The following is a 22,618-nucleotide window of genomic DNA, read 5'->3' on the forward strand; positions in this document are numbered from 1 at the left end:
CACTCTTGACTTCTACTCGGTGTCAAGTGAGTTAATTTGCATTGCCTCCTTTGCAGCTGTAGAGTAACAGCTTCAAGTAATTCTTTGGTCTCGTCATAACACCCCAATTACCCCATTCACCCGGTACTTGAGAGTCAAGTAATGATTAGAGAGCATTGTCTTACTTACTCTCAGAAAGGGACGGCCTAGAATCATCTAGTAAAGGGCTCTCCTTATCGACAACAACAACAAAGTCCAGGATCATGGTTTTTTCTGATGGGGCAGAGCCTATCGTGATGGGTAGCTCAACCACGCCAAGGGGCTTAGCCTTCCTCCACCGAACCCCTTTAAGGATGTATTGGTGTGCTCTATCCTCAAATATGTTATTCTCATTTCCTCCATAGTTGACTTAAATAGAACATCGATCGAACTTCCGGTATCTACCAGGATTTGGTCAAACTTCTTGCTAGCGATAGTGGCTTCAATGACAAGCATGATCTCGTCTAGGAATAACACTCCTTCTTCATCTTCATCCGTCTACATGATCGGCACCTGCCTGGTCCTTGCTCGTTTGGCCGCCGAAGTGTTAAAGAATACTTATTTTCTAGTCATGGAATATCTAGCATAGTTCTTTCTAGATCTATTAGAATCCCCAGCCAACGTTGGGCCCCCAGCGATAACTCTGACAATGGGCTGCTCGTGGCCCGCATTTCTTGCACTCTGCTTTGCTCTACATGATGAGTCTGCAATCAGGATACCTCCATCTATGAATTCATCCAAGTAATGATTCCTCACTAAATCTTTCACCTGATTTTTGAGATCCTTGCATTGGGTCGTAGTATGACCATGGGTGCCATGGAATTTGCGAAACCAGTCCCTATCTCGTCTGCTGGTCATTTTTGCTATTGCAGTAGGGGGATACATCAAACCACGATTCTTTATTTCATTGTACACCTCGTCCAGAGGCACCTTCAAGAAAGTGTACCACCCATAACTCTAACTCTGATCGATCATGTGCATTGCCCTCTCTCTGTGGGAGGTGTTTTGAGCAGAATGGGGCATCGGTGCATTTGGTTTGCTAGCTCTCATACACTGTGGGTGGTGAGTCATCGTGGAATAATGATAAGGATGACTGTACATCTAGTCAAGCCTTCCCCAGGAATCTCTAGCTGGTGAACAAGGAGGCTGAATCCTACTACACTGATATTAGGGTGGCCTCTAATAAGGTTGGTAAGAGGCGACCCAGCCTTCCGCACTGCTAGCCGGGGCATGGTGGTCCTTCCGCTTAATTGGCCTACTTCTCGCTGGGACTTTCTTTTCATTTCTCCTCAACCCCTCCAACTGGTCCATCTTAATCCTCGCCGTTTTTTCCTCCTTGATTTCTATGTCCCTCTTGGCCTGTTCATAGGTCGTGGAATATGACTGAACTGTTGGATTCCTTATATTGTACCACGGGCGCCTTATCCTTACTCTTTCATTTAGCCATGTCAAGGCTTGAGGATGGTTGAAGGCTCTAAGATTGAGGACATCATGATGGTATCTTTTAATAAACTCCCAAAGAGTCTTATTTTCTCCTTGCTTCATACTCGTCAGCTCCATCATATCATCTTCTGGTGTCATTGCCCCCCGAAATTGCTCTACAAATTCTTGGCACATTTACTCCAATGTCCTGATGTTCCCCCGAGAAAGCCGTCAGTACCACTCACGTGCTTATCCCTCTAAAGTCAGCAGGAACACCCTGCATCTCTAGGCTTGGGATACTCCCTGCACTCCTGTTATGTCATTGAAACGCTCTATGCGCACCAATGGGTAGGTTCGTCCCGCGTATTTGAGGTCGAGGAAATGGAAGTCCTTGGGGATAACAGCACTCATGATTTCTGCTGAGATGGGGGATTCACTATCTAGTATTATTCTCCAACCGGGTGCTCTAGTACACCTCTACATGTCGTCTATGATTTGTACTAGTCTCCACACTTCTTTCTCTAGCTGCAATGCTTGACTAGGATCACGTGCCGCCACCTGGTCTCACTTTTGCTCGATATCACGCAGGTGTTGTCAAAGTTCCCTCTCCTCAACGTTCGCAACCCTGTCATTATTACTCGTGTTTTACCTACCTGGGGATTGATCCCCACATTTATGACTTCCTCCCCGTTGAGATTGGTCATCGACTCCACCACTAGGCCTCCCGGTGGTTCCTTCACCGTTGTTCCTTTTATTAACGTGCCCCGGTGTAACTTCACCATTTCTCATCCCTTCTTCGTGAATTCCTCTTTGTTCATTTGTTAGCTCGTGCAAGATGGTTTTCAGAGTCTCTATCTGCTCTTTTATTCGCTCCATCCACTCATGCATTGCCCTTTCTCGTGCCTCGTTAGCTATCTCTCTCAATGTTACAGACTCGTTGAGCCCCAGATCCTCTCCTTAGGCACTACTCCCACCTACGTCCATAGTCACCCCTCTCTTCTTCCCTTCCTTCTCTCTATTAACGGAAGCTTTTTGTTCAGCTCCCCACAGACAGTGGTAAAATGTTGATGCGAGATTCGGTGTCTGCTCGTTCGCGATGAGAATCTCTCCTCAACGCTCGAGTTCACAGTTAACTAGAGAAACTTCACTTTGCTCCTTCTAGACGAGCAGAGCTATGACGCTTGCTACTTTTCTTCGACAGACTCCTACGCACACAAAAACTTTGCCACTAATTTTGTGGCTCTATAATGGTTTCTAAGGCATTGAAAATCTCTATGAATTTTCCTAAGGTTCCAATTAGAATGCCCTCTGGAATTTCTTTTAGTCTGATTTTTTTAGTGTTTTTGTCCAACCCCTTTACCTTATTTGATTGCCTCTTTTATAACCTCCCTGAGAATTCGGCCCTCCTTGACTCACGTTCGCCACTTCGCCAGAACCCTCGGAAATGGATGCGTGAATGTGGTGGTTGCAGTTGAGTGGGTTTCGTGCCTGGATTCTCGAATAATAGTGCATGTCCTGTTTAACTGTCGTGGACTGGGTCTGCTGATTTAGCCCCTAGCAGGAAGTGTTCTCGACGCCTAGCAAGGAACCTACTCATATTATGGTCCCAGCAAAGGGTCTCCTCATAGACGAGGAGAAGACTTCTGCTCTTGGACGTCACATGGCTCCTCGCTTACGAGAGAGACGACTCCTCGTTTGGGTATGGCAGGTCACACCATAATGTACCCCCAAACATTTGTATTTATTTAAAATATTAAAGTTAATTTCTTTGAGTTACTATATTTAAAAGGTTTTTGATAAATAAATAAAAAAGTACTTGGTGTTCCTTTTTAAAAACATAGAGATTTACATGACTATTTTTTTAAATTGTAAGATGTAGGTAATCTTTTTCAAACAAAATGTAATCTTCATATACTTAAAAAAATTACTTAATATATAAGTAAGGCTTGTGAACATAGAATTTTTATCCAAACTATGATGAAAACAAAGAATTAATATTTCACAACCTCAATTATGTTACTCTCAACTATTCGGATAGATAGTGACATGTTCACAATTTTCTTCACTTCAATCACAAATGTTTCAATAATTATTCTCTAACATTTGCCATGATGGGTTTCTTGGATTAACTAGTCAAAAGGCCTAGATAGATGGTGTATGAACTAATCAACATATATTATGATTAGCTACATTATTGCTGCCAATTTTAAGTTGAAATATAACATTTTAGCTGTCAATTTTGACAATTTAATATGCAAGTTTACAACTCTATATTGTCTTTGTACACTTTGTAATAATATCAATAGAATTGTAAGTGTATACATCAGAGGTATTATATTAGTCATTCAACAAATAAATAATATTTATAACATATGTGTATTTATTTTGATTATTATTTATATTATTATTCAACAAATAAATAATATTTACAACATTATTTTTATTATTATTTATATTGATTCATTTTTTTCTTTGTTCTTACACTATTATACACTATAATTGCGGTCAAAATTTTGAAATGAATACAGTTACAATACTAATATAAAAATAAAAAATAAAATAGCACATAAATATAAATAATTGAAAAATAAATGTGATAATGAAATAACATATATATGTTATGCAAATTATTTTTAATATTAAGTTGTTATTATCAGTACGACAGATTTTTTTTAATACTTAAATCCATTAATCTAAAAATTAATTTTAAAATTTATGCTAATATACACATAATATTAAAAAAATAAAATAGGAAATATTGTAAACAAAATACATAATATAAATATTGTAATTTTTTTAAAATTTGAATACATTTATTTTAATAATATTAATCTATGAAACAAATACAAATATTCTTGGATTATTAATATTAAAATAAATGCATCTAAAATTGAAAATAAATTATAAAATTTATTTATAATATTAAACAATATGATGGATCATTATTAAAATTATTTTAATAATATGTTTTAATATTATATATATTCATTATAGAGTTTTATTTAAAGCTAATTTTTGGGTTATTGTTATTAAAGGGTATATTTGTAAAAAATAGATTTAAGTGATGGTCTAGAAAACCGAGAGAATTTATGTTATTATTTACGAAAACCTTAAGGGTGTGAGTGACTTTTTTTCATTAGTTAAATAATTAATATCTTGCATTATTTTGAGTAGATAATAGTAGGGGTGGGTCGCATGCCCGAGCCAATTGGCTCCTTGTGTATTATATAATTCAACAATTGGTTTTTGTTGAGATATTACTAGCAGCGCGTCGCGGCTTCCAACCAAGATTGGAAAAGAGATCTTGGTTACCTTCAAGATGAGATTAACAAACGAGAGGAATTAATAAATTTGTGATATGTGAATTGATAATTTTTAGTTATTTTATTTCCACATCTAAAGGAAAAAAAAAGGTGAATTAAATTGTCGATGAAATCATCATCCATTCATTATGTATCGCATTAGTCAATTTGGACCTACGTTTTTTAATAAGTCATTGGTAATATATTGGTAGATTTGACGGGGTGCATTGAATCCAATTCTACTAGTAAAATTCAAAAGGTGCTAAAAAAAAGTGTTTAAGTCGAATTTCATTAAGTTCCATTGTGAATAACTGTAACATATGAAAGCAAAACAAACACCTTACACACTATCAATTTTGCAGGCTCTTATCTTGGGAGCAACAGACACCACAACAATAACACTGACATGGGTTATGTCTTTGCTTCTCAATCATCGTGATATTCTAAACAAGGCTCAAAATGAACTAGATATTTAGGTGGGCAAAAAAATTAAATACTAACTAGGCAACTCAAGAGGGGGGTGAATTGAAATTTTAAAATTTAAGTTAAGCAAACCACACAACAATTTAATCTATTGCCTTAATTAAATTGAAAACAATAAATTCAATCATGCCCAATATTAAAAGAGTAAGGGAAGAGAAAACAAACACAAAGATTTTTACGTGGTCCGACAATCCCCTTCTACGTCCACGCCTCTAAGCTCACCCGCTTGAGGATTTCACTATCCAAGCCTCCTAAGGCTTCAAGTTTTTACAATTGATTTCCAAGGTGTCAAAGAACCTTTACAATCAAGAGATTATCTCCCCAATCTCTTCACCCCAAGTGTTTCTCATACTTGTACACTCACAATTTGATGAGAAATGAAAATTACAACAATAAAACTCTCTTTAAGAGTGGATATACAAATGATAGCTCAATGAAGATTTAATCTATGATGATTTTCGAATTTGAAGCTCAATATAAGTTGTGTGCACTTGTTTATGCTTGCTTAGGTTACCAAAAATGAATTGGATTTGAGTTTATATAGTTTGAGCTCAAAAACTAGCCGTTATTCACTTTTTATTCATAATCGGCTTACCATTTATGGAATCCGATTAGCCGCTTGTATGTTACCGTTACAGCCAAAATTTGAATTTCTGAACATCCGGTATGCCGCTTATGAAATCCGAATAGCCGTTTATGCTCCGTTTATGCTCCAGAAGCTTACTGCCCAACAACCGGATTACCGTTTGTCAGGATCCGGTTAGCCGCTTTCAATTCGGATAGATTCTACCCAACATCCGGCTTACCGGTTTTTCACATCCGGTTAGCCGCTTACTATAGTGAACTATTTTCCAAAATTACAATTTAGCCCCAAAACTTTTCATAACTGTACTAGGGCCCAAAACGTTATAAATTTTGTAAATAGGTCCAATTTCAGAATCTCTAAATAATACTTGCTATTCCCAAAACTTTCTAAAATTATGATATGGCCCAAAATGATATGAAACTTTTCAAATAAGTCATTTTCCAAAATTTCAAGCAATACTTGTTGATTTCAAAGTTTTCAAAATTCTTTCAATTAAACCATAAACTTGAAAAGCAACCAATTTCATAAAATCATTTTTCCATTAAATATGAAACCTTTATAATGAGAAAATAATGATTTATTTAAAAAGTATAAAAAATAATTTGAGCTTAAAAGATTAATCATTCTTAATTTTGTTTGTTATCATCAAAATCAACATTATGGAAACATATATGTTAACAATCTCCCTATTTTTTATGATGACAAACATTTCATGTATTTAAAGAATGATTCCACAAATTGCTCCCCCTAAATGTAATCTTCTCTTACAATTTGCCAATTAACTAAATTAACAAATTTAAATACATGCATATTTCTCCCCCTTCATCATCAAAAAGAAAACTTAATTGGCAAATAAAAAGAGTAGCAAATTTGTTACCCATGTTGTCCAAGTAGAAATTTTGATAGAATTTCCCCCTAACAACAAGCATCACCTCAAATACAAGTTTAGTAATATTACTCCCAAATTATTATAAATCATGATACAAGCCAACTCCATACACAAATCATCACACAAAAATATCATGAACCATTATTCCATCAATTACCAAGTCAACAACTCATAACATAAATTTATCATATAAAACACCCATGTAATCAAATCATCATCATATCTCAAAATCATCAAGTCCTCACCATAATCACATATCAATTATCAAAACAATTACTCAAAATGCATATTATTCTCCTCCTTTTGACAACATCGAAATGATATATTACTTTGTCTCCCCCTTTGGACAACAAAAAAGTTCAAAATGCATATTATCCAAAAGCATATTATATGCTCCCCCTAAATATATGGCCAATTTAAAATTTTAACCGAAATGATTTTCTCCAAAAACATATCATATTTATCTCCCCCTTCATCATAAAAAGGAAAGATAGATGCACTCGAAACAATATCATTAAAAATAATTCGATGAAGATATTACCCATTTTGTGGGAGCAAAATTTTTGACAGAGTTTTCCCTTAAAAATGAGCAAATCCCTAAATAAAAAATGGTTAAAAACACTTCCATATAAGCTTAAACAATTATAACAAATCAACAACTCCATCAATTCATCAAGTAATGCACATATAATCATCAATCATCAAAATCAAACAAATCTATCATGATGAGTTGACAAGCTATCATCATAAATATATAACCATGCATCATGATAAAGCACTCAATGTTAAACACAATGATAATTCAATCATGTAAACATACAAGTATACTTTCACAAATTCAAGCTATTATCCATTTATCATGATCCACTCAACATAATAAATAGGCAAGATAAACTTATCCACTTCATGTTAATGCACTTAATGTTATGATACCAAATGAAATGTTAAATATTTACTAAGATTAAAAGACCATCACTTATAATCAATAAAGCAATAATAGTTACCAAAACAATTAAATCATCTTGCTTCATTATTTTTGCTTAGACCATGATCAAGTGATTATCCTCATAAGCTTCATCAAGGAACTCTCCACCATTCATTGTTTGTGGTACCTACAAAACAAATATTCAAGTTGTGTGCTTTGGTACCCAAATACTCTTGGGTCCTTGAACGTTAGATTTAGTTCCTTTTGGGACCCAAATACATTTGACTCCATAATATACATTTCTCTTAACTGGACATCTAAAACTCATATGACCATTTCCATTACAATAATGACAAACAATCTTATGATCACTTGTGGAGGTAGCCTTAACAAAATAATTCTTATAATATTTTTGTTTCAAGTAAGGCTTATACCCAAGTCCTCCTTTATCAAACACACATTTTTGAGTGCTTAGTAATTTTTCTAAGTTCTTTTGACCATTTGTGAATTTTAACACAATTTCATTGAGCTCATTACTCTTTTTCTTAAGCAAATCATTTTCTTTCATCAATTTATTAACATGTGATTTTTCATGCTCATACGAAATATTTTGTTTAACTTTAAATGATGCAATTCTATCATGCAACATTTTATTATCTAACTCTAGTCCTTTAATCTTTTCATTTAATGAATCATTACATTTTTGTAAAGTATCCTTTTCATTTTTCAAGTTATCTACATGTGATTCTAGATGCTTGTGTGAAGTGCTAAATTTCTCATTTGATAATGCAACTTCATCATGCAATGTTTTATTCTCTAATTCTAATTCCTTTATCTTCTCATTCAATAAATCAATGCATTTTTGCATGGTATCCTTTTCTTCTTAAGGCATGCATTCTTTTTACCAAGTTTCATCCACTCACCATGCAATTCTTTAAAAGCGTCATGTAATTCATCATGAGTATGAAGATCATTTACCTTATCAAGTTCATCATCCGATTCATCTCCAATTGGCATAAGTGCCAAATTCGACACTTTATGAAATTCCTCGCCGTTTGTAGTCTCCTCATACACAATTTCAAGTTTTCTCCAAATTTCATAAGCATTAGAACAATTTAAAACTCTATAAAATTCCTTTTTATCTAAAGCACAAAATAAAGCATTCATAGCCTTGGAATTTAAAGACATGTTTTTCTTATCCAACTCACTTAACACATTCTTCCTAGGAATGAATGAACCATCACAAACTATTTCTCATATTTCATAATCTAAGGCTTGTAAAAACACTCTCATCCTAGTTTTCCAATAAGGATAGTCATTACCATCAAAGAATGGAGGTCTAATAGTGGATTTGCCTTCCATGAAAGTTGAACTAATTTGGGTTGCTATTAATCTTTAACTCTAGACGGTTAAGTCTACACAAGAGCGCATTGCTCTGATACCAAATGAAATACTAACTAGGCAACTCAAGAGGGGGGGTGAATTGAGATTTTAAAATTTAAGCTAAGCAAACCACACAACAATTTAATCTATTGCCTTAATCAAATTGAAAACAATAAATTCAATCATGCACAATATTAAAAGAGTAAGGGAAGGGAAAACAAACACAAGGATTTTTACGTGGTCCGGCAATCCCCGCTTACGTCCACGCCTTGAAGCTCACCCGCTTGAGGATTTCACTATCCAAGCCTCCTAAGGCTTCAAGTTTTTACAATTGACTTCCAAGGTGTCAATGAACCTTTACAATCAAGAGATTATCTCCCCAATCTCTTCACCCCAAGTGTTTCTCACACTTGTACACTCACAATTTGATGAGAAATGAAAATTACAACAATGAAATATTGAGTGTTAGAAAATGCATATTTATAAAGGAGAAAACTGTCATTTTACGTTTCAAGTCTTACTAACAACCCTTACTTTTATGTATTTAACCTTCTTGTGATGTAATTACGTGTGTGTTATTTTAATTAAGTATTTTATGTATTTTAGGGGCATTATAGTCATTTCACAATAAAGGAGAGATCAGACGGCAAAACGGACATCACTTTTGAACTCAGGACGGTCGAAAACCTTAGGAGGAGCATAAAAGGAAAAATGGCACTATTCACATGTACGGTACTATTCACGTATACGGTATTGTCTACGTTACTGTTCACGACACTGTTCACATAGACGGATCGATGACGTGGCATTGACCGATGATGTGGCATTGACTGATGAGGTGTCACGATCCTGTTGGACTAAAATTCTTATGTACTGTTGATGGTGACGTGGCAGCATATCAGTTGACAAAAAATCTCGCGTACGGTGCATGCATCACACAGGATTATTTTCAACCAAACTGCGTTACTGTTCATCCGGGTCAAACCGTGTTACTGTTCATCCACGTGGTCAAACCGTGGACTGTTGACTGATGACGTGGCGCAATCCTGAGCGTCCAAACTGTTTTTAATCCGATGGCCATGATTTACTCCATGTATCTATAAAAAGGGGGCCTCCCCCCCTAATTTGATATCTCTGAATCCATTTTTGGGATCCATTTTCTGTAATTCCTTCTCCATCTTGTATTTTCTTCGTATTTTAATAAATTTCCATTTTGCCCCTAGTTCAATTATGAGTAGCTAATTTTCTTTCAAGCTTGGGTTGAAGGTGAAGTCTCAACATGTGTCATGGGCTTAATTTGGTAAATTTATTTTCTCTTCCCCTCTAGTTTTTGTGGATGTTTTGACTTCTTGTCGACAAATAATAATAATCTTGTCTAGATACCGCCTTGGTTACACCGGCTCTCTAGTATAAGGTTATTATTATTTGGCACGATAAGCCCTTAGCACCATATTGATTAGAGCGTGGTTCATGAGGTGTGGATTCCCCCCTCATGATTTAATTGACATTAATACGGATTATTTAGCCCATGATGCATGTTGATACGGATCCAGATACCCAAGTACGTCAATTTAATCGATTTTCTCTACAATTTATTCTCGCCATTGCAATTCCAATTTTAGCATATTTTAAATCACTTCCACCACAATTCCAACCACCCATTTACAAAATTAATTCTATATAGAATTAAAAATCCACCTCCTCGTGGGATCGACACTCGTCACCATTAGTCTATACTATAATAGATTCGTGCGCTTGCGAGTACATTAAAATTTGCACAACAAGTTTTTGGCGCCGTTGCCGGGGAGGTAAGTAATTTTAATTCATAGAATTAATTTTTGTGAATAATTTCTTTTATTTGTTTTCTTGTATTTTTTATAAAAAAAAAAAAAAGTGAATCCGCATTTTGAGGTTAGTATTTCTTTTCTTTTTCTCTTCTTTAAAATTCTGTAATTTAATTTTTAATTTATTTTTCTTTGTAAGTTTTGTTTATCTTATTAATTTAATTTTTAGTTAATTTATTTCACGTATTTATTTTTTGTGTATTTTTATAGTAAGGTTGTAATAGCGCAATAAGGTTAGTATTGTAATTTCTCCCTCTTCTTTATTTTTATTTGTTTTGTTCCCATCTTTATTTTATTTGTTTTGCATGCATGGTCGTAGGTCATTATTACCTAATCTTGAACCTATAGACCTTGAACTTGAGAAAACACTTCGCACACAAAAGCACATTAATAAATTTGGAATGGATTTACAAGCACCACAGGAGAGGCCATTTAAGGATTATTTTAGTCCTTTAGCTAATTTGAGCACATCATGTATAAGATACCCAAATGTAGCTGCTAGGAGTTTTGAATTAAAACCTAGTGTGCTAAATTGTCTCCCCACATTTTATGGCCTAGAAAATGAGGACCCATATAATCATCTGAATGATTTTCATGCTATTTGTCAAACTTTTAAATACGAGAATTTTTCAGATGATGATGTAAAGCTTAGATTATTCTCATTTTCTTTAAAGGATAGAGCTCGTTCATGGCTTAATACATTGCCTGCTAATAGCATTGCATCATGGGAACAAATGGTTACAAAATTTCTAAATAAATATTTCCCAGTGCATAAAACCAATTCTATTCGCAGGGAAATTTCAGAGTTTACACAAAGAGAGGACGAGCAGTTTTTCGAAACTTGGGAGCGATTCAATGGACTACTCTTGAAGTGTCCACATCATGGGTACGAGAAATGGCACCAATGCCAATACTTTTTGGAGGGATTATTGCCGAATGTGCAAGAATGGCTAATGGCAACAAGTGGAGGAGAGCTAATGTCAAAAAGTGCATCAGAAATTTGGGAGTTTTTCCAGCGACAAGCGGACAATTCCCAACAACGGAGTCGATCACTCAGGAATACTAGAAGGATTAAAGGAGTGAATGAGGTTCACATTGGCGAGTCAACTTCGGGAATCAAAGAAGTCAAGGAGATGGTTGAAGGTCTTGCTCGACAAATAGCATCGTTATCGACTGCTAAATCAACAGAATCACATGACCCTGACTCATATCCAGATCAAGCCAATGCCATAGGTGTAATGAGAAAGCCATCTAATTACAACCCATACTCCAACACATATAACCCTGGATGGAGAGACCACCCCAATTTTTCATGGTCTCAAGGATTCCAACAAAATGGACCAGCAGCTCCAGCTCCACCAATGCAACAAATTCCTCAAAATCCTCAAGCCTCTCAGCCCCCATTTAGACCATTCAATCAAAACCAGAACTATTCTCAACTCAGACCATGGGAGGATGCATTCCAGAATTTCAGGAATGTTACTCACTCCATGATTGAGCAACAGAACCGCACCATTGATGAACTACGAAATGAGTTGAGAGCGGGCTTCAACTCACAAGCCCAATCAGTTTCAAGCCTCGAGAAGATGGTGGGACAACTCGCTTCTTCAGTTCAAACCTTGGCAATGACTATTGAGAAAGGCAAGTTTCCAAGTCAACCAGTGCCTAATCCTAAAAGAGTACATGAAGCAAGTACCAGTTCACCACAGCAGCATGGAGAGGTCAAAGCAGTCATAACCTTGCGAAAAGGAAAAGAAGTCGACAACAAAGTGGAGATGCCAGTGACCAAAGAAAATCAAATTGTACCTGTGAATGTTGAGGACTCACTACCGGAGGAAAAAGAAACCAACCCACGAGAATATGTTCCGAAAGCTCCATTTCCTCAAAGGTTAGCTAAAGGAAAAAAAGGAAAATCCACAGGTGAGATTCTTGAAATCTTCAAACAAGTAAGTGTTAACATCCCTTTACTTGATGCTATTAAACAAGTTCCATCTTATGCCAAGTTTCTTAAAGACCTTTGTACTAAAAAGAGAAATATGCATGTTCAAAAGAAGGCATTTTTAACAGAAAACGTTAGTTCTATACTCCAACATAAAATTCCTTTAAAATGCAAAGACCCAGGCTCCCCCACTATCTCATGTAGTATAGGGAACCACACAATTGAGAATGCTTTGTTGGATTTAGGAGCTAGTGTAAATCTTTTGTCTTACTCTGTATTCGTGAAACTTGGACTGGGAGAATTACACCCAACTCCAGTGGTGTTACAGCTTGCAGATCGGTCCACGAAAATACCTCGTGGTATTGTGGAGGACGTGCTTATCCAGGTAGACAAGTTTTATTTTCCTGTTGATTTCATTGTAATTAACACTCAACCAATACAGGATTCAATGAAGCACATCCCTATTATTCTAGGCCGACCTTTCTTGGCAATTGCGGATGCTCACATTCAATGCAGGACTGGAAATATGCAGTTGTCCTTTGACAACATGACTATGGAGCTAAATATTTTCAACATTGCCAAACAACCTCACAGTGCTGATGATGGAATTGTTGATGTTGATTTAATTGAAGCATTAGTTGATGACACTTTTATTTCAAACCTTAGTGATGATCCTTTACAGACATGCTTAACTCACTTTGGTTTTGATTTTGATATTAACAGATCGGTCGAAGAGGTCAACGCCTTACTTGACTCAGCACCATCCATGGACACTAATACATGGAAATCAAGAGTTGAACAACTAGCACCATCAGAAAAGAAACTCATCCCATCATCTGAATCACCACCGAAACTCGAGCTCAAACCATTACCCAACACTCTGGAATATGCATTTTTGGGAGAAGAAAGTACTCTACCAGTAATCATCTCATCATCCTTAAATGACGAACAAAAAGGTAAGTTGTTGGATGTTTTAAAAGAGCATAAAGGAGCATTAGGATGGACTATAGCGGACATAAAAGGTATTAACCCAGTAGACTGCATGCATTACATTCACCTTGATGAAAATGCTAAATCTACTAGGGAAATGCAACGTCGGTTAAATCCTAATATGAAAGAAGTTGTTAGAACTGAAGTCCTTAAGCTATTAGATGCAGGTATCATTTATCCAATTTCTGATAGTTCATGGGTCAGTCCTGTACAAGTTGTCCCTAAAAAGTCAGGAGTCACAGTAGTTACGAATGCTGATAATGAATTGATACCCACTAGAGTGACTACAGGATGGCGTGTATGCATTGATTATAGAAAGTTGAATTCTGTCACACGTAAACATCATTTTCCTTTACCATTTATCGATCAAATGCTTGATAGATTAGCAGGCCATGAATTTTATTGCTTTCTAGATGGCTACTCAGGATATAATCAGATTCCCATAGCACCAAAAGATCAGAAGAAAACTACTTTCACTTGCCCTTTTGGCACATTTGCATATAAGAGAATGCCATTTGGATTATGTAATGCACCTGCTACATTTCAACGATGCATGTTGAGCATTTTTTCTGATATGGTTGAACGATTCCTTGAAGTCTTTATGGATGATTTTTCTGTCTTTGGTGACTCGTTTGATCAATGTTTACATCATCTAACACTAGTTCTGCAGAGATGTACCGAGAAGAACTTAATCTTGAATTGGGAGAAGTGCCATTTTATGGTAAAACAAGGTATTGTTCTCGGTCACATCATTTCGAGCAAAGGTATTGAGGTTGACAAAGCCAAGGTGGATCTCATTTCTAATCTTCCTCCACCTAAAACAGTCAGAGAAGTAAGATCTTTCCTTGGGCATGCTGGTTTCTATAGACGTTTCATTAAAGATTTTAGCAAAGTTTCTAGACCCTTATGCAATTTACTTGCTAAGGATGTACCTTTTATCTTTAATGATTCATGTCTTATGGCTTTTGAAAAATTAAAGCAATTGTTGACATCATCACCCATCATTCAGGCCCCAAACTGGAACTTACCATTTGAGCTCATGTGTGATGCATCTGATTATGCAGTAGGAGCAGTATTAGGACAAAGAGTTGATCGAATTCCCCACGTTATTTACTATGCTAGTATGACATTGAATGATGCACAGTTGAATTATTCAACTACTGAAAAAGAAATGCTAGCAGTAGTGTTTGCATTAGAGAAATTTCGATCTTATCTCATTGGTTGTAAAATAATTATATTCACAGATCATGATGCTCTTAAATATCTTCTCACAAAGAAAGATGCAAAAGCTAGACTAATTCGTTGGGTGTTACTTTTGTAGGAATTCGACTTGGAATTCAAGGATAAGAAAGGCACAGAAAATGTTGTGGCGGACCACCTCTCTCGTCTCCATTTTGACACAATTACAGAGCCATTAATATTAAATGAGTCATTTCCAGATGAACAATTAATGAGTGTGGAAGTATTACCTTGGTATGCTGATATAGTTAATTATCTTGTTACAGGTAAGCTTCCAGAGCATTGGACCAAGCAAGACAAGGCTAAATTTTTTGCGGAAATAAAGAATTTATTTTGGGATGACCCATATTTGTTCAAGTATTGTGCAGACCAATTTGTTAGACGATGTGTCCCTGAAAATGAAATTCAGAATATTCTTTCATTCTGCCATGCACAAGCTTGTGGAGGCCACTTCAGTGCTAAGAAAACCGCGACTAAAGTTTTACAATGTGGTTTTTATTGGCCAACTATATTTCGAGATGCTTACACTTTCTGTTCTTCATGTGATAGGTGTCAATGAATGGGGAGCATTACACGAAGGAACATGATGCCACTAAATCCAATTTTAGTGGTTGAGATTTTTGACGTATGGGGTATTGACTTCATGGGACCCTTTCCCCCTTCTTTTGGCCATCAATACATATTGGTTGGTGTTGACTACGTATCGAAATGGGTGGAAGCAATTCCATGCAGAACCAATGATCACAAAGTGGTGATAGGATTTTTGAAAAGCAACATTGTTTCACGCTTTGGATTCCCTCGAGCGATAATCAGTGATGGTGGTGCCCACTTTGGTAACAAAGCATTCAAGGCTCTTTTGACAAAGTATTCAATCACACACAAAGTGGCGACCCCTTATCATCTGCAAACCAGTGGTCAAGTTGAGATCTCTAATCGAGAAATAAAGCACATATTAGAAAAAACAATGAGGCCAGACAGAAAAGATTGGTCATTAAGACTTGATGATGCATTATGGGCATATAGAACGGCTTTCAAGACCCCGATTGAGATGTCACCCTACAGGCTAGTGTATGGAAAAGCTTGCCACCTACCTGTGGAACTCGAGCATAGTGCATATTGGGCTATCAAGAAATTCAACTTTGACATGCAGCAAGCCAGCTCAGAAAGAAGATTACAGCTGGCAGAACTTGAAGAAATTCGCAATGATGCATACGAAAATGCCAAAATTTACAAGCAACGAATGAAAGTCTTTCATGACAAGCACATTATGAGAAAATCTTTCACTCCAGGTCAGAAAGTGCTTTTATTCAATTCTCACTTGCACCTATTCCCAGGTAAGTTACGCTCTCGATGGTCTGGTCCCTTTATTGTTCATACTGTTTTTCCACATGGGGCAATTGAAATTAAAGACCCAAAGAACGGTGTCACGTTTAAAGTTAATGGTCAAAGATTAAAGCCATATCTAGAGTACCAACCACATGGAAAAGACACCGAAATAAATTTGAGTGACCCACCAGATTTGAATTGATTTTTTTTTCTTTTCGTTGATTTGATTTTGTTTTCTTTCTTTATATTATTCTTCTGCTAATTGAAATTATTTTTGCATAAGTGTGTTTGTTTAACTATTAAGTTTTCTCTTATCATTTTTAATCATGAGTACCTTGCTTAGACCGTTCCTCCTGAACATTCTTAAACCACTTCAACGTGTCAAAACTCATCTCAAAAGGCAGATTCAATTTTGTAAAACACATCGCATTTGGGCTCTACAACCACCAGAGTTAGTAGCCTATGTTGAGAATCTAGAAAGCCAACTCCGAGATATTGAGAAAAGTGTTTACGACATCCAGTTGGAGCTTGAGGTAAATTCAATAAGAGGACGATTTTAATTTTCTTTGTGTGTTTTGATTTGTTTTTCTGTTTGTGTGCTTTAGTTTGTTACCCCGGTGAAGTGGCGGATAACGGTACTCCGTGACAATCAAGTCGGTTACTTCGGTTTCCCATAATAACTGATATTCTGAGGCAAATGTATGGACAGAAACGAGATTCTAGCGAAGCTTCACAAGCGATTCCCTTCACTTCCTCAGAATGCCCTCCTTACAATCTATAAAGCCCGGTCCGAACGCATGCGATTGCTCATGAAGAATAACATACCTGCTGACATCCGTTGGTTAATCGAGGCTAAAGTACGATCGGCAGGTGAGTTACCTCCAAAATTTATTGCATTCATGCCTGGTTGTGGTAAAGGAAATTATGCAAGAAAACGACGAGCTCGAAGAATTTATGTTGCTTGTCATAAGTGTGCCAGAATGAGTTGCGATAGAAACCCATGTTCTTTAGGAATAGTGTCTGATAACAGGGAAGATAAGATTCAATTCATTAGGGATGGCTTGAATAAGGAGTCATTGGATGATATCCTTTTGTCTCTTGAAACACATCCCAGTGGATCTGTGCAAGGAGCGATTCTCCAGTTATGGCCATTATTCCAGAAAGAGCATGCACGATATAGTCTCGGGAATCTGACTATAAACGACCCTGTTTGCCAGTTTATAAGAAAACTGGATGGGAAGCCTATCCTCGACCCATAGAGGGAGTTCAAGCCGTTTCTGGACGTAAAACCAGAGGAAGATGTGAGCCACAGTCGCAACTACGTGTAAATATCCTTTTACTTTACTGTTATTTTATTTCATTTCACTGTTGTTTTATTGTTTACATTATTTTCTTTAATAATTTTATTACTGTTTGCTTTTTTCTTTTTACTGTTTTCTTTTTGACTCGCGAGCCATGTGCTTCACGCGTTATTTGACACTGACATGTTACCTCATACACAGCTGTGACCCACTGTCACCAAGACTCTTAAATGTGATTTCTTTTGTCAAACACTCACAAATTATTTTTGAGAAATATTCCAATGGCAGCTACTCCCAATAGACAATTCAAGAACATTTGTGTGCTTTCTGGATTTACATATGGCAAACATAAAGAGTTCGTTGAGGCAGCCATAGATCTTGGTCGAAGCATAGCAGTGAGAAAATTACATTTGGTGTATGGAGGAGGTAACCGAGGGTTATCAAAAATTGTCTCAGAAGCAGCTTTTATCAGAGGAAGTCAAGTGTTAGGCATCATCCCAAGAGTCCTAAAACCATTGGGCAACTCGTCTGACTCATCAACTGGAGAAGAGTTAGTCGTCTCAGGTATGCAAGAAAGAATAACTGAAATGCTTAATCATGCTGATGCTTTTATTTTCCTTCCAGGAGATCTTGCAACACTAGAGGCACTTATGACACTAGCATCTTGGGCCCATCTGCACATCCACCAGAAACCTATTGGTTTGTTAAATGTCAATAACTTTTATGATGGCTTTATCGCATTTCTTAACCATGCAATAAAAAATTATTTCATTCCTTCTAATGTGAAAAAACTCTTTATTTGTGCTCACACTGCTAATGAGCTACTTGATATGTTACAAGCTTGATATGTTTCTAGATTTACATATGGCAAACATAAAGAGTTCGTTGAGGCAGCCATAGATCTTGGTCGAAGCATAGCAGTGAGAAAATTACATTTGGTGTATGGAGGAGGTAACCGAGGGTTATCAAAAATTGTCTCAGAAGCAGCTTTTATCAGAGGAAGTCAAGTGTTAGGCATCATCCCAAGAGTCCTAAAACCATTGGGCAGCTCGTCTGACTCATCAACTGGAGAAGAGTTAGTCGTCTCAGGTATGCAAGAAAGAATAACTGAAATGCTTAATCATGCTGATGCTTTTATTTTCCTTCCAGGAGATCTTGCAACACTAGAGGCACTTATGACACTAGCATCTTGGGCCCATCTGCACATCCACCAGAAACCTATCGGTTTGTTAAATGTCAATAACTTTTATGATGGCTTTATCGCATTTCTTAACCATGCAATAAAAAATTATTTCATTCCTTCTAATGTGAAAAAACTCTTTATTTGTGCTCACACTACTAATGAGCTACTTGATATGTTACAAGCTTATAAACCGGAGCCAGACCCATGGACCTTTGTGTTAGAGCGACCAAATAATGATGGTAACAGTAGCCGCAGTAAGAAGTACAAATTAGATTTAACTCTCCGCCTGTAAATATTTTCTTCTGTGTTGCACCACCCAGGTGATGTCTTCTAAACTCTACTTCTTTCCTTTAAACATTGAGGACAATGTTTCGTTCTGGTTGGGGGGAGGGATTAGTCGACAATTGTGGAATCTTGGTTAAGTTTTTACTGATTTTTTGTTGTAGAAACTAACTGTTGCTAATGTTTTGTGTTGAAGATGGCTGAATATGGAGTGTAGTTACTCTAGAAACGCATCTTCATCGTTTAAAAAAAAAAAAAAACATGTTTTCTTCCTCTTTCTCCTTTATAAATATATTTTTTCAAATTTTTGAGTCGAAGATGGCTGAATATGGAGTATATTGCCTCTAGAAACGCGTCTTCTTAGTTAAAAAAAAACAAAAATTGTGTTTTTTGTTTTAACATTGGATGACATGATTAATTTCAAATTTTAGTATTTGTATTATCTTTGGTCTTAAGTGATGTTACGCTATGTTTGCTACTTTACATGTTGATGTCGGAGACAAATATGAGTTGCTTGAAGGAATGAACATGTCATAAATAAGTGCCAAGTGAGTTGTTGAGCCTATCATTTTCTTAGAGAGTAACCCTTTAGCCCATTCTCTATACAGCTTAGCAGTTTATTATTTTATACACAATCTCTAGATTTCTTTTGAGTTAACCCTTTAAAAAAAATAGTAAAATTAAAAAAAAGAAAAAAAGAAAAAAATGTGTGTTGCTACATTGGGAGGCCCATCAACTAGTAGATATGGATAATTATTTAGAGCCCTAAAAGACGATGGAAAGGCCATCTTTGATCCGTTTGAGCCTTTCTAGCCATCCCTGTTATTAAATATCCATAGTTACCCCTTTTGAGCCTTTAAAAAAAAATAAAATAAAATAAAAAAACATTTTCTTTGTCAACTTATCATCTTGACCCACTCTGATTTGGAGTATTACCCGATGTCTTATAAGTTCCATCACCAATTTATGTTTGAGAAAATGTAAATAATTATGTTATTCAGTGAAGTTATGCCAAATAAAAGCAAAAAAAAAAAAACAAAAAAACAAAAGTTGTTGTTTCAAAATAATAAAATAACAATAATAGGTGAAATCCACCTTGCAACTTCAAAAAAAAAAAAAAATATTTCTGCATTTTTCTCAAACATACACTTTGTTTTCCTTATTTCCTTTCTTTGTTAGCCATATCCCTAGCCTACGTTACGTCCTAATAAAAGTCCTTCTTGATTTTAGGGAACTATAGTTTGAAGTAGAAGCTAGTTATATGGGCTAAAAAGATGTAGTGGTGCATATAAAAAAATAAATAAATAAATTGGGTTGACTAACGTTTTTTTTTATTTGACTTGAGATCGTATTATTTCTAAGCTGAGGGCATATTTATTTCATCTTGGTGAGAGCATGTGATATCACTTTTTCATTATTTTCTCTCAATTACGATTCATTGGAGTGACTATTTTTTGGGTTTAATTTCTTTGTGAGAGTGTCACTACTTCCAGTGAGATTTTGGGGTTTGACATGTCATTCTTGAAAGTAACTATAACAAAGTCTACTGGGCCGATTCATGTGGATGGTTGATGTGGGTGTGATATTGCTTTAGACTGGAGATAATGCTTATATTTTTATTTAATTGTTATCATTAATCTGATTGAATAAACACGAGTGTTTCTAAAAAATATATATATATATATTTTGAATTTGAATTTTGTTTTCGCTTTATTTGCTAGGGACTAGCAATAAGCTGGTTGGGGGGTGTGTTGAGTGTTAGAAAATGTATATTTATAAAGGAGAAAACTGTCATTTTACGTTTCAAGTCTTACTAACAACCCTTACTTTTATGTATTTAACCTTCTTGTGATGTAATTACGTGTGTGTTATTTTAATTAAGTATTTTATGTATTTTAGGGGCATTATAGTCATTTCACAATAAAGGAGAGATCAGACGGCAAAACGGACATCACTTTTGAACTCAGGACGGTCGAAAACCTTAGGAAGAGCATAAAAGGAAAAATGGCACTATTCACATGTACGGTACTATTCACGTATACGGTATTGTCTACGTTACTGTTCACGACACTGTTCACATAGACGGATCGATGACGTGGCATTGACCGATGATGTGGCATTGACTAATGAGGTGTCACGATCCTGTTGGACTAAAATTCTTATGTACTGTTGATGGTGACGTGGCAGCATATCAGTGGACGAAAAATCTCGCGTACGGTGCATGCATCACACAGGATTATTTTCAACCAAACCGCGTTACTGTTTATCCGGATCAAACCGTGTTACTGTTCATCCACGTGGTCAAACCGTTGACTGTTGACTGATGACGTGGTGCAATCCTAAGCGTCCAAACTGTTTTTAATCCGATGGCCATGATTTACTCCATGTATCTATAAAAAGGGGGCTTCCCCCCCTAATTTGATATCTCTGAATCCATTTTTGGGATCCATTTTCTATAATTCCTTCTCCATCTTGTATTTTCTTCGTATTTTAATAAATTTCCATTTTGCCCCTAGTTCAATTATGAGTAGCTAATTTTCTTTCAAGCTTGGGTTGAAGGTGAAGTCTCAACATGTGTCATGGGCTTAATTTGGTAAATTTATTTTCTCTTCCCCTCTAGTTTTTGTGGATGTTTTGACTTCTCGTCGATAAATAATAATAATCTTGTCTAGATACCGCCTTGGTTACACCGGCTCTCTAGTATAAGGTTATTATTATTTGGCACGATAAGCCCTTAGCACCATATTGATTAGAGCGTGATTCATGAGGTGTGGATTCCCCCCTCATGATTTAATTGACATTAATACGGATTATTTAGCCCATGATGCATGTTGATACGGATCCAGATACCAAAGTACGTCAATTTAATCGATTTTCTCTACAATTTATTCTCGCCATTGCAATTCCAATTTTAGCATATTTTAAATCACTTCCACCACAATTCCAACCACCCATTTACAAAATTAATTCTATATAGAATTAAAAATCCACCTCCTCGTGGGATCGACACTCGTCACCATTAGTCTATACTACAATAGATTCGTGCGCTTGCGAGTACATTAAAATTTGCACAACATGAAACTCTCTTTAAGAGTGGATATACAAATGATAGCTCAATGAAGATTTAATCTATGATGATTTTTGAATTTAAAGCTCAATATAAGTTGTGTGCACTTGTTTATGCTTGCTTAGGTTACCAAAAATGAATTGGATTTGAGTTTATATAGTTTAAGCTCAAAAACTAGCCGTTATTCACTTTTTGTTCATAACCGGCTTACCGTTTATGGAATCCGGTTAGCCGCTTGTATGTTACCGTTACAGCCAAAATTTAAATTTCTGAACATCCGGTATACCGCTTATGAAATCCGGATAGCCGTTTATACTCCAGAAGCTTACTGCCCAACAACCGGATTACCGTTTGTCAGGATCCGGTTAGCCGCTTTCAATTCGGATAGATTCTGCCCAACATCCGGCTTACCGATTTTTCACATCCGGTTAGCCACTTG

At 36.1% G+C, this 22,618-nt stretch overlaps 1 protein-coding gene and 1 non-coding gene across 2 annotated transcripts; both read right to left on the reverse strand.

Annotated features, from left to right (window-relative positions):
• Positions 1–576: 576 nt before the first annotated feature.
• Positions 577–2,328, reverse strand: LOC112098093. Its single transcript, XM_024183705.1, has 3 exons — positions 2,094–2,328; positions 1,222–1,616; positions 577–948 (listed from the first exon to the last, which is right to left on the reverse strand). The coding sequence occupies exons 1-3, from the start codon at positions 2,326–2,328 to the stop codon at positions 577–579; spliced, it is 1,002 nt and encodes a 333-aa protein (XP_024039473.1).
• Positions 2,329–11,637: 9,309 nt separating this feature from the next.
• Positions 11,638–11,741, reverse strand: LOC112098697. The gene has a single exon (XR_002905806.1). It is a non-coding gene; the product is annotated as a small nucleolar RNA R71 (small nucleolar RNA).
• Positions 11,742–22,618: the final 10,877 nt, after the last annotated feature.

The sequence above is a fragment of the Citrus clementina genome, unplaced genomic scaffold, assembly GCF_000493195.1.
Source record: "Citrus clementina cultivar Clemenules unplaced genomic scaffold, Citrus_clementina_v1.0 scaffold_5, whole genome shotgun sequence".
In the NCBI taxonomy this organism is placed as follows: Eukaryota; Viridiplantae; Streptophyta; class Magnoliopsida; order Sapindales; family Rutaceae; genus Citrus; species Citrus x clementina.

Excerpts from the sequence above, each read along its gene's own strand:
- LOC112098093 (XM_024183705.1), bottom strand. The coding sequence starts at position 2,328 with ATGCATGAGTGGATGGAGCGAATAAAAGAGCAGATAGAGACTCTGAAA. Across the intron at positions 1,617-2,093 it reads ATGTGGGGATCAATCCCCAG|AGCAATTTCGGGGGGCAATG; the intron begins GTAGGTAAAACA and ends AAGAATTTGTAG. Across the intron at positions 949-1,221 it reads CTAGCAGTGCGGAAGGCTGG|GTGCCTCTGGACGAGGTGTA; the intron begins GTCGCCTCTTAC and ends ACTTTCTTGAAG.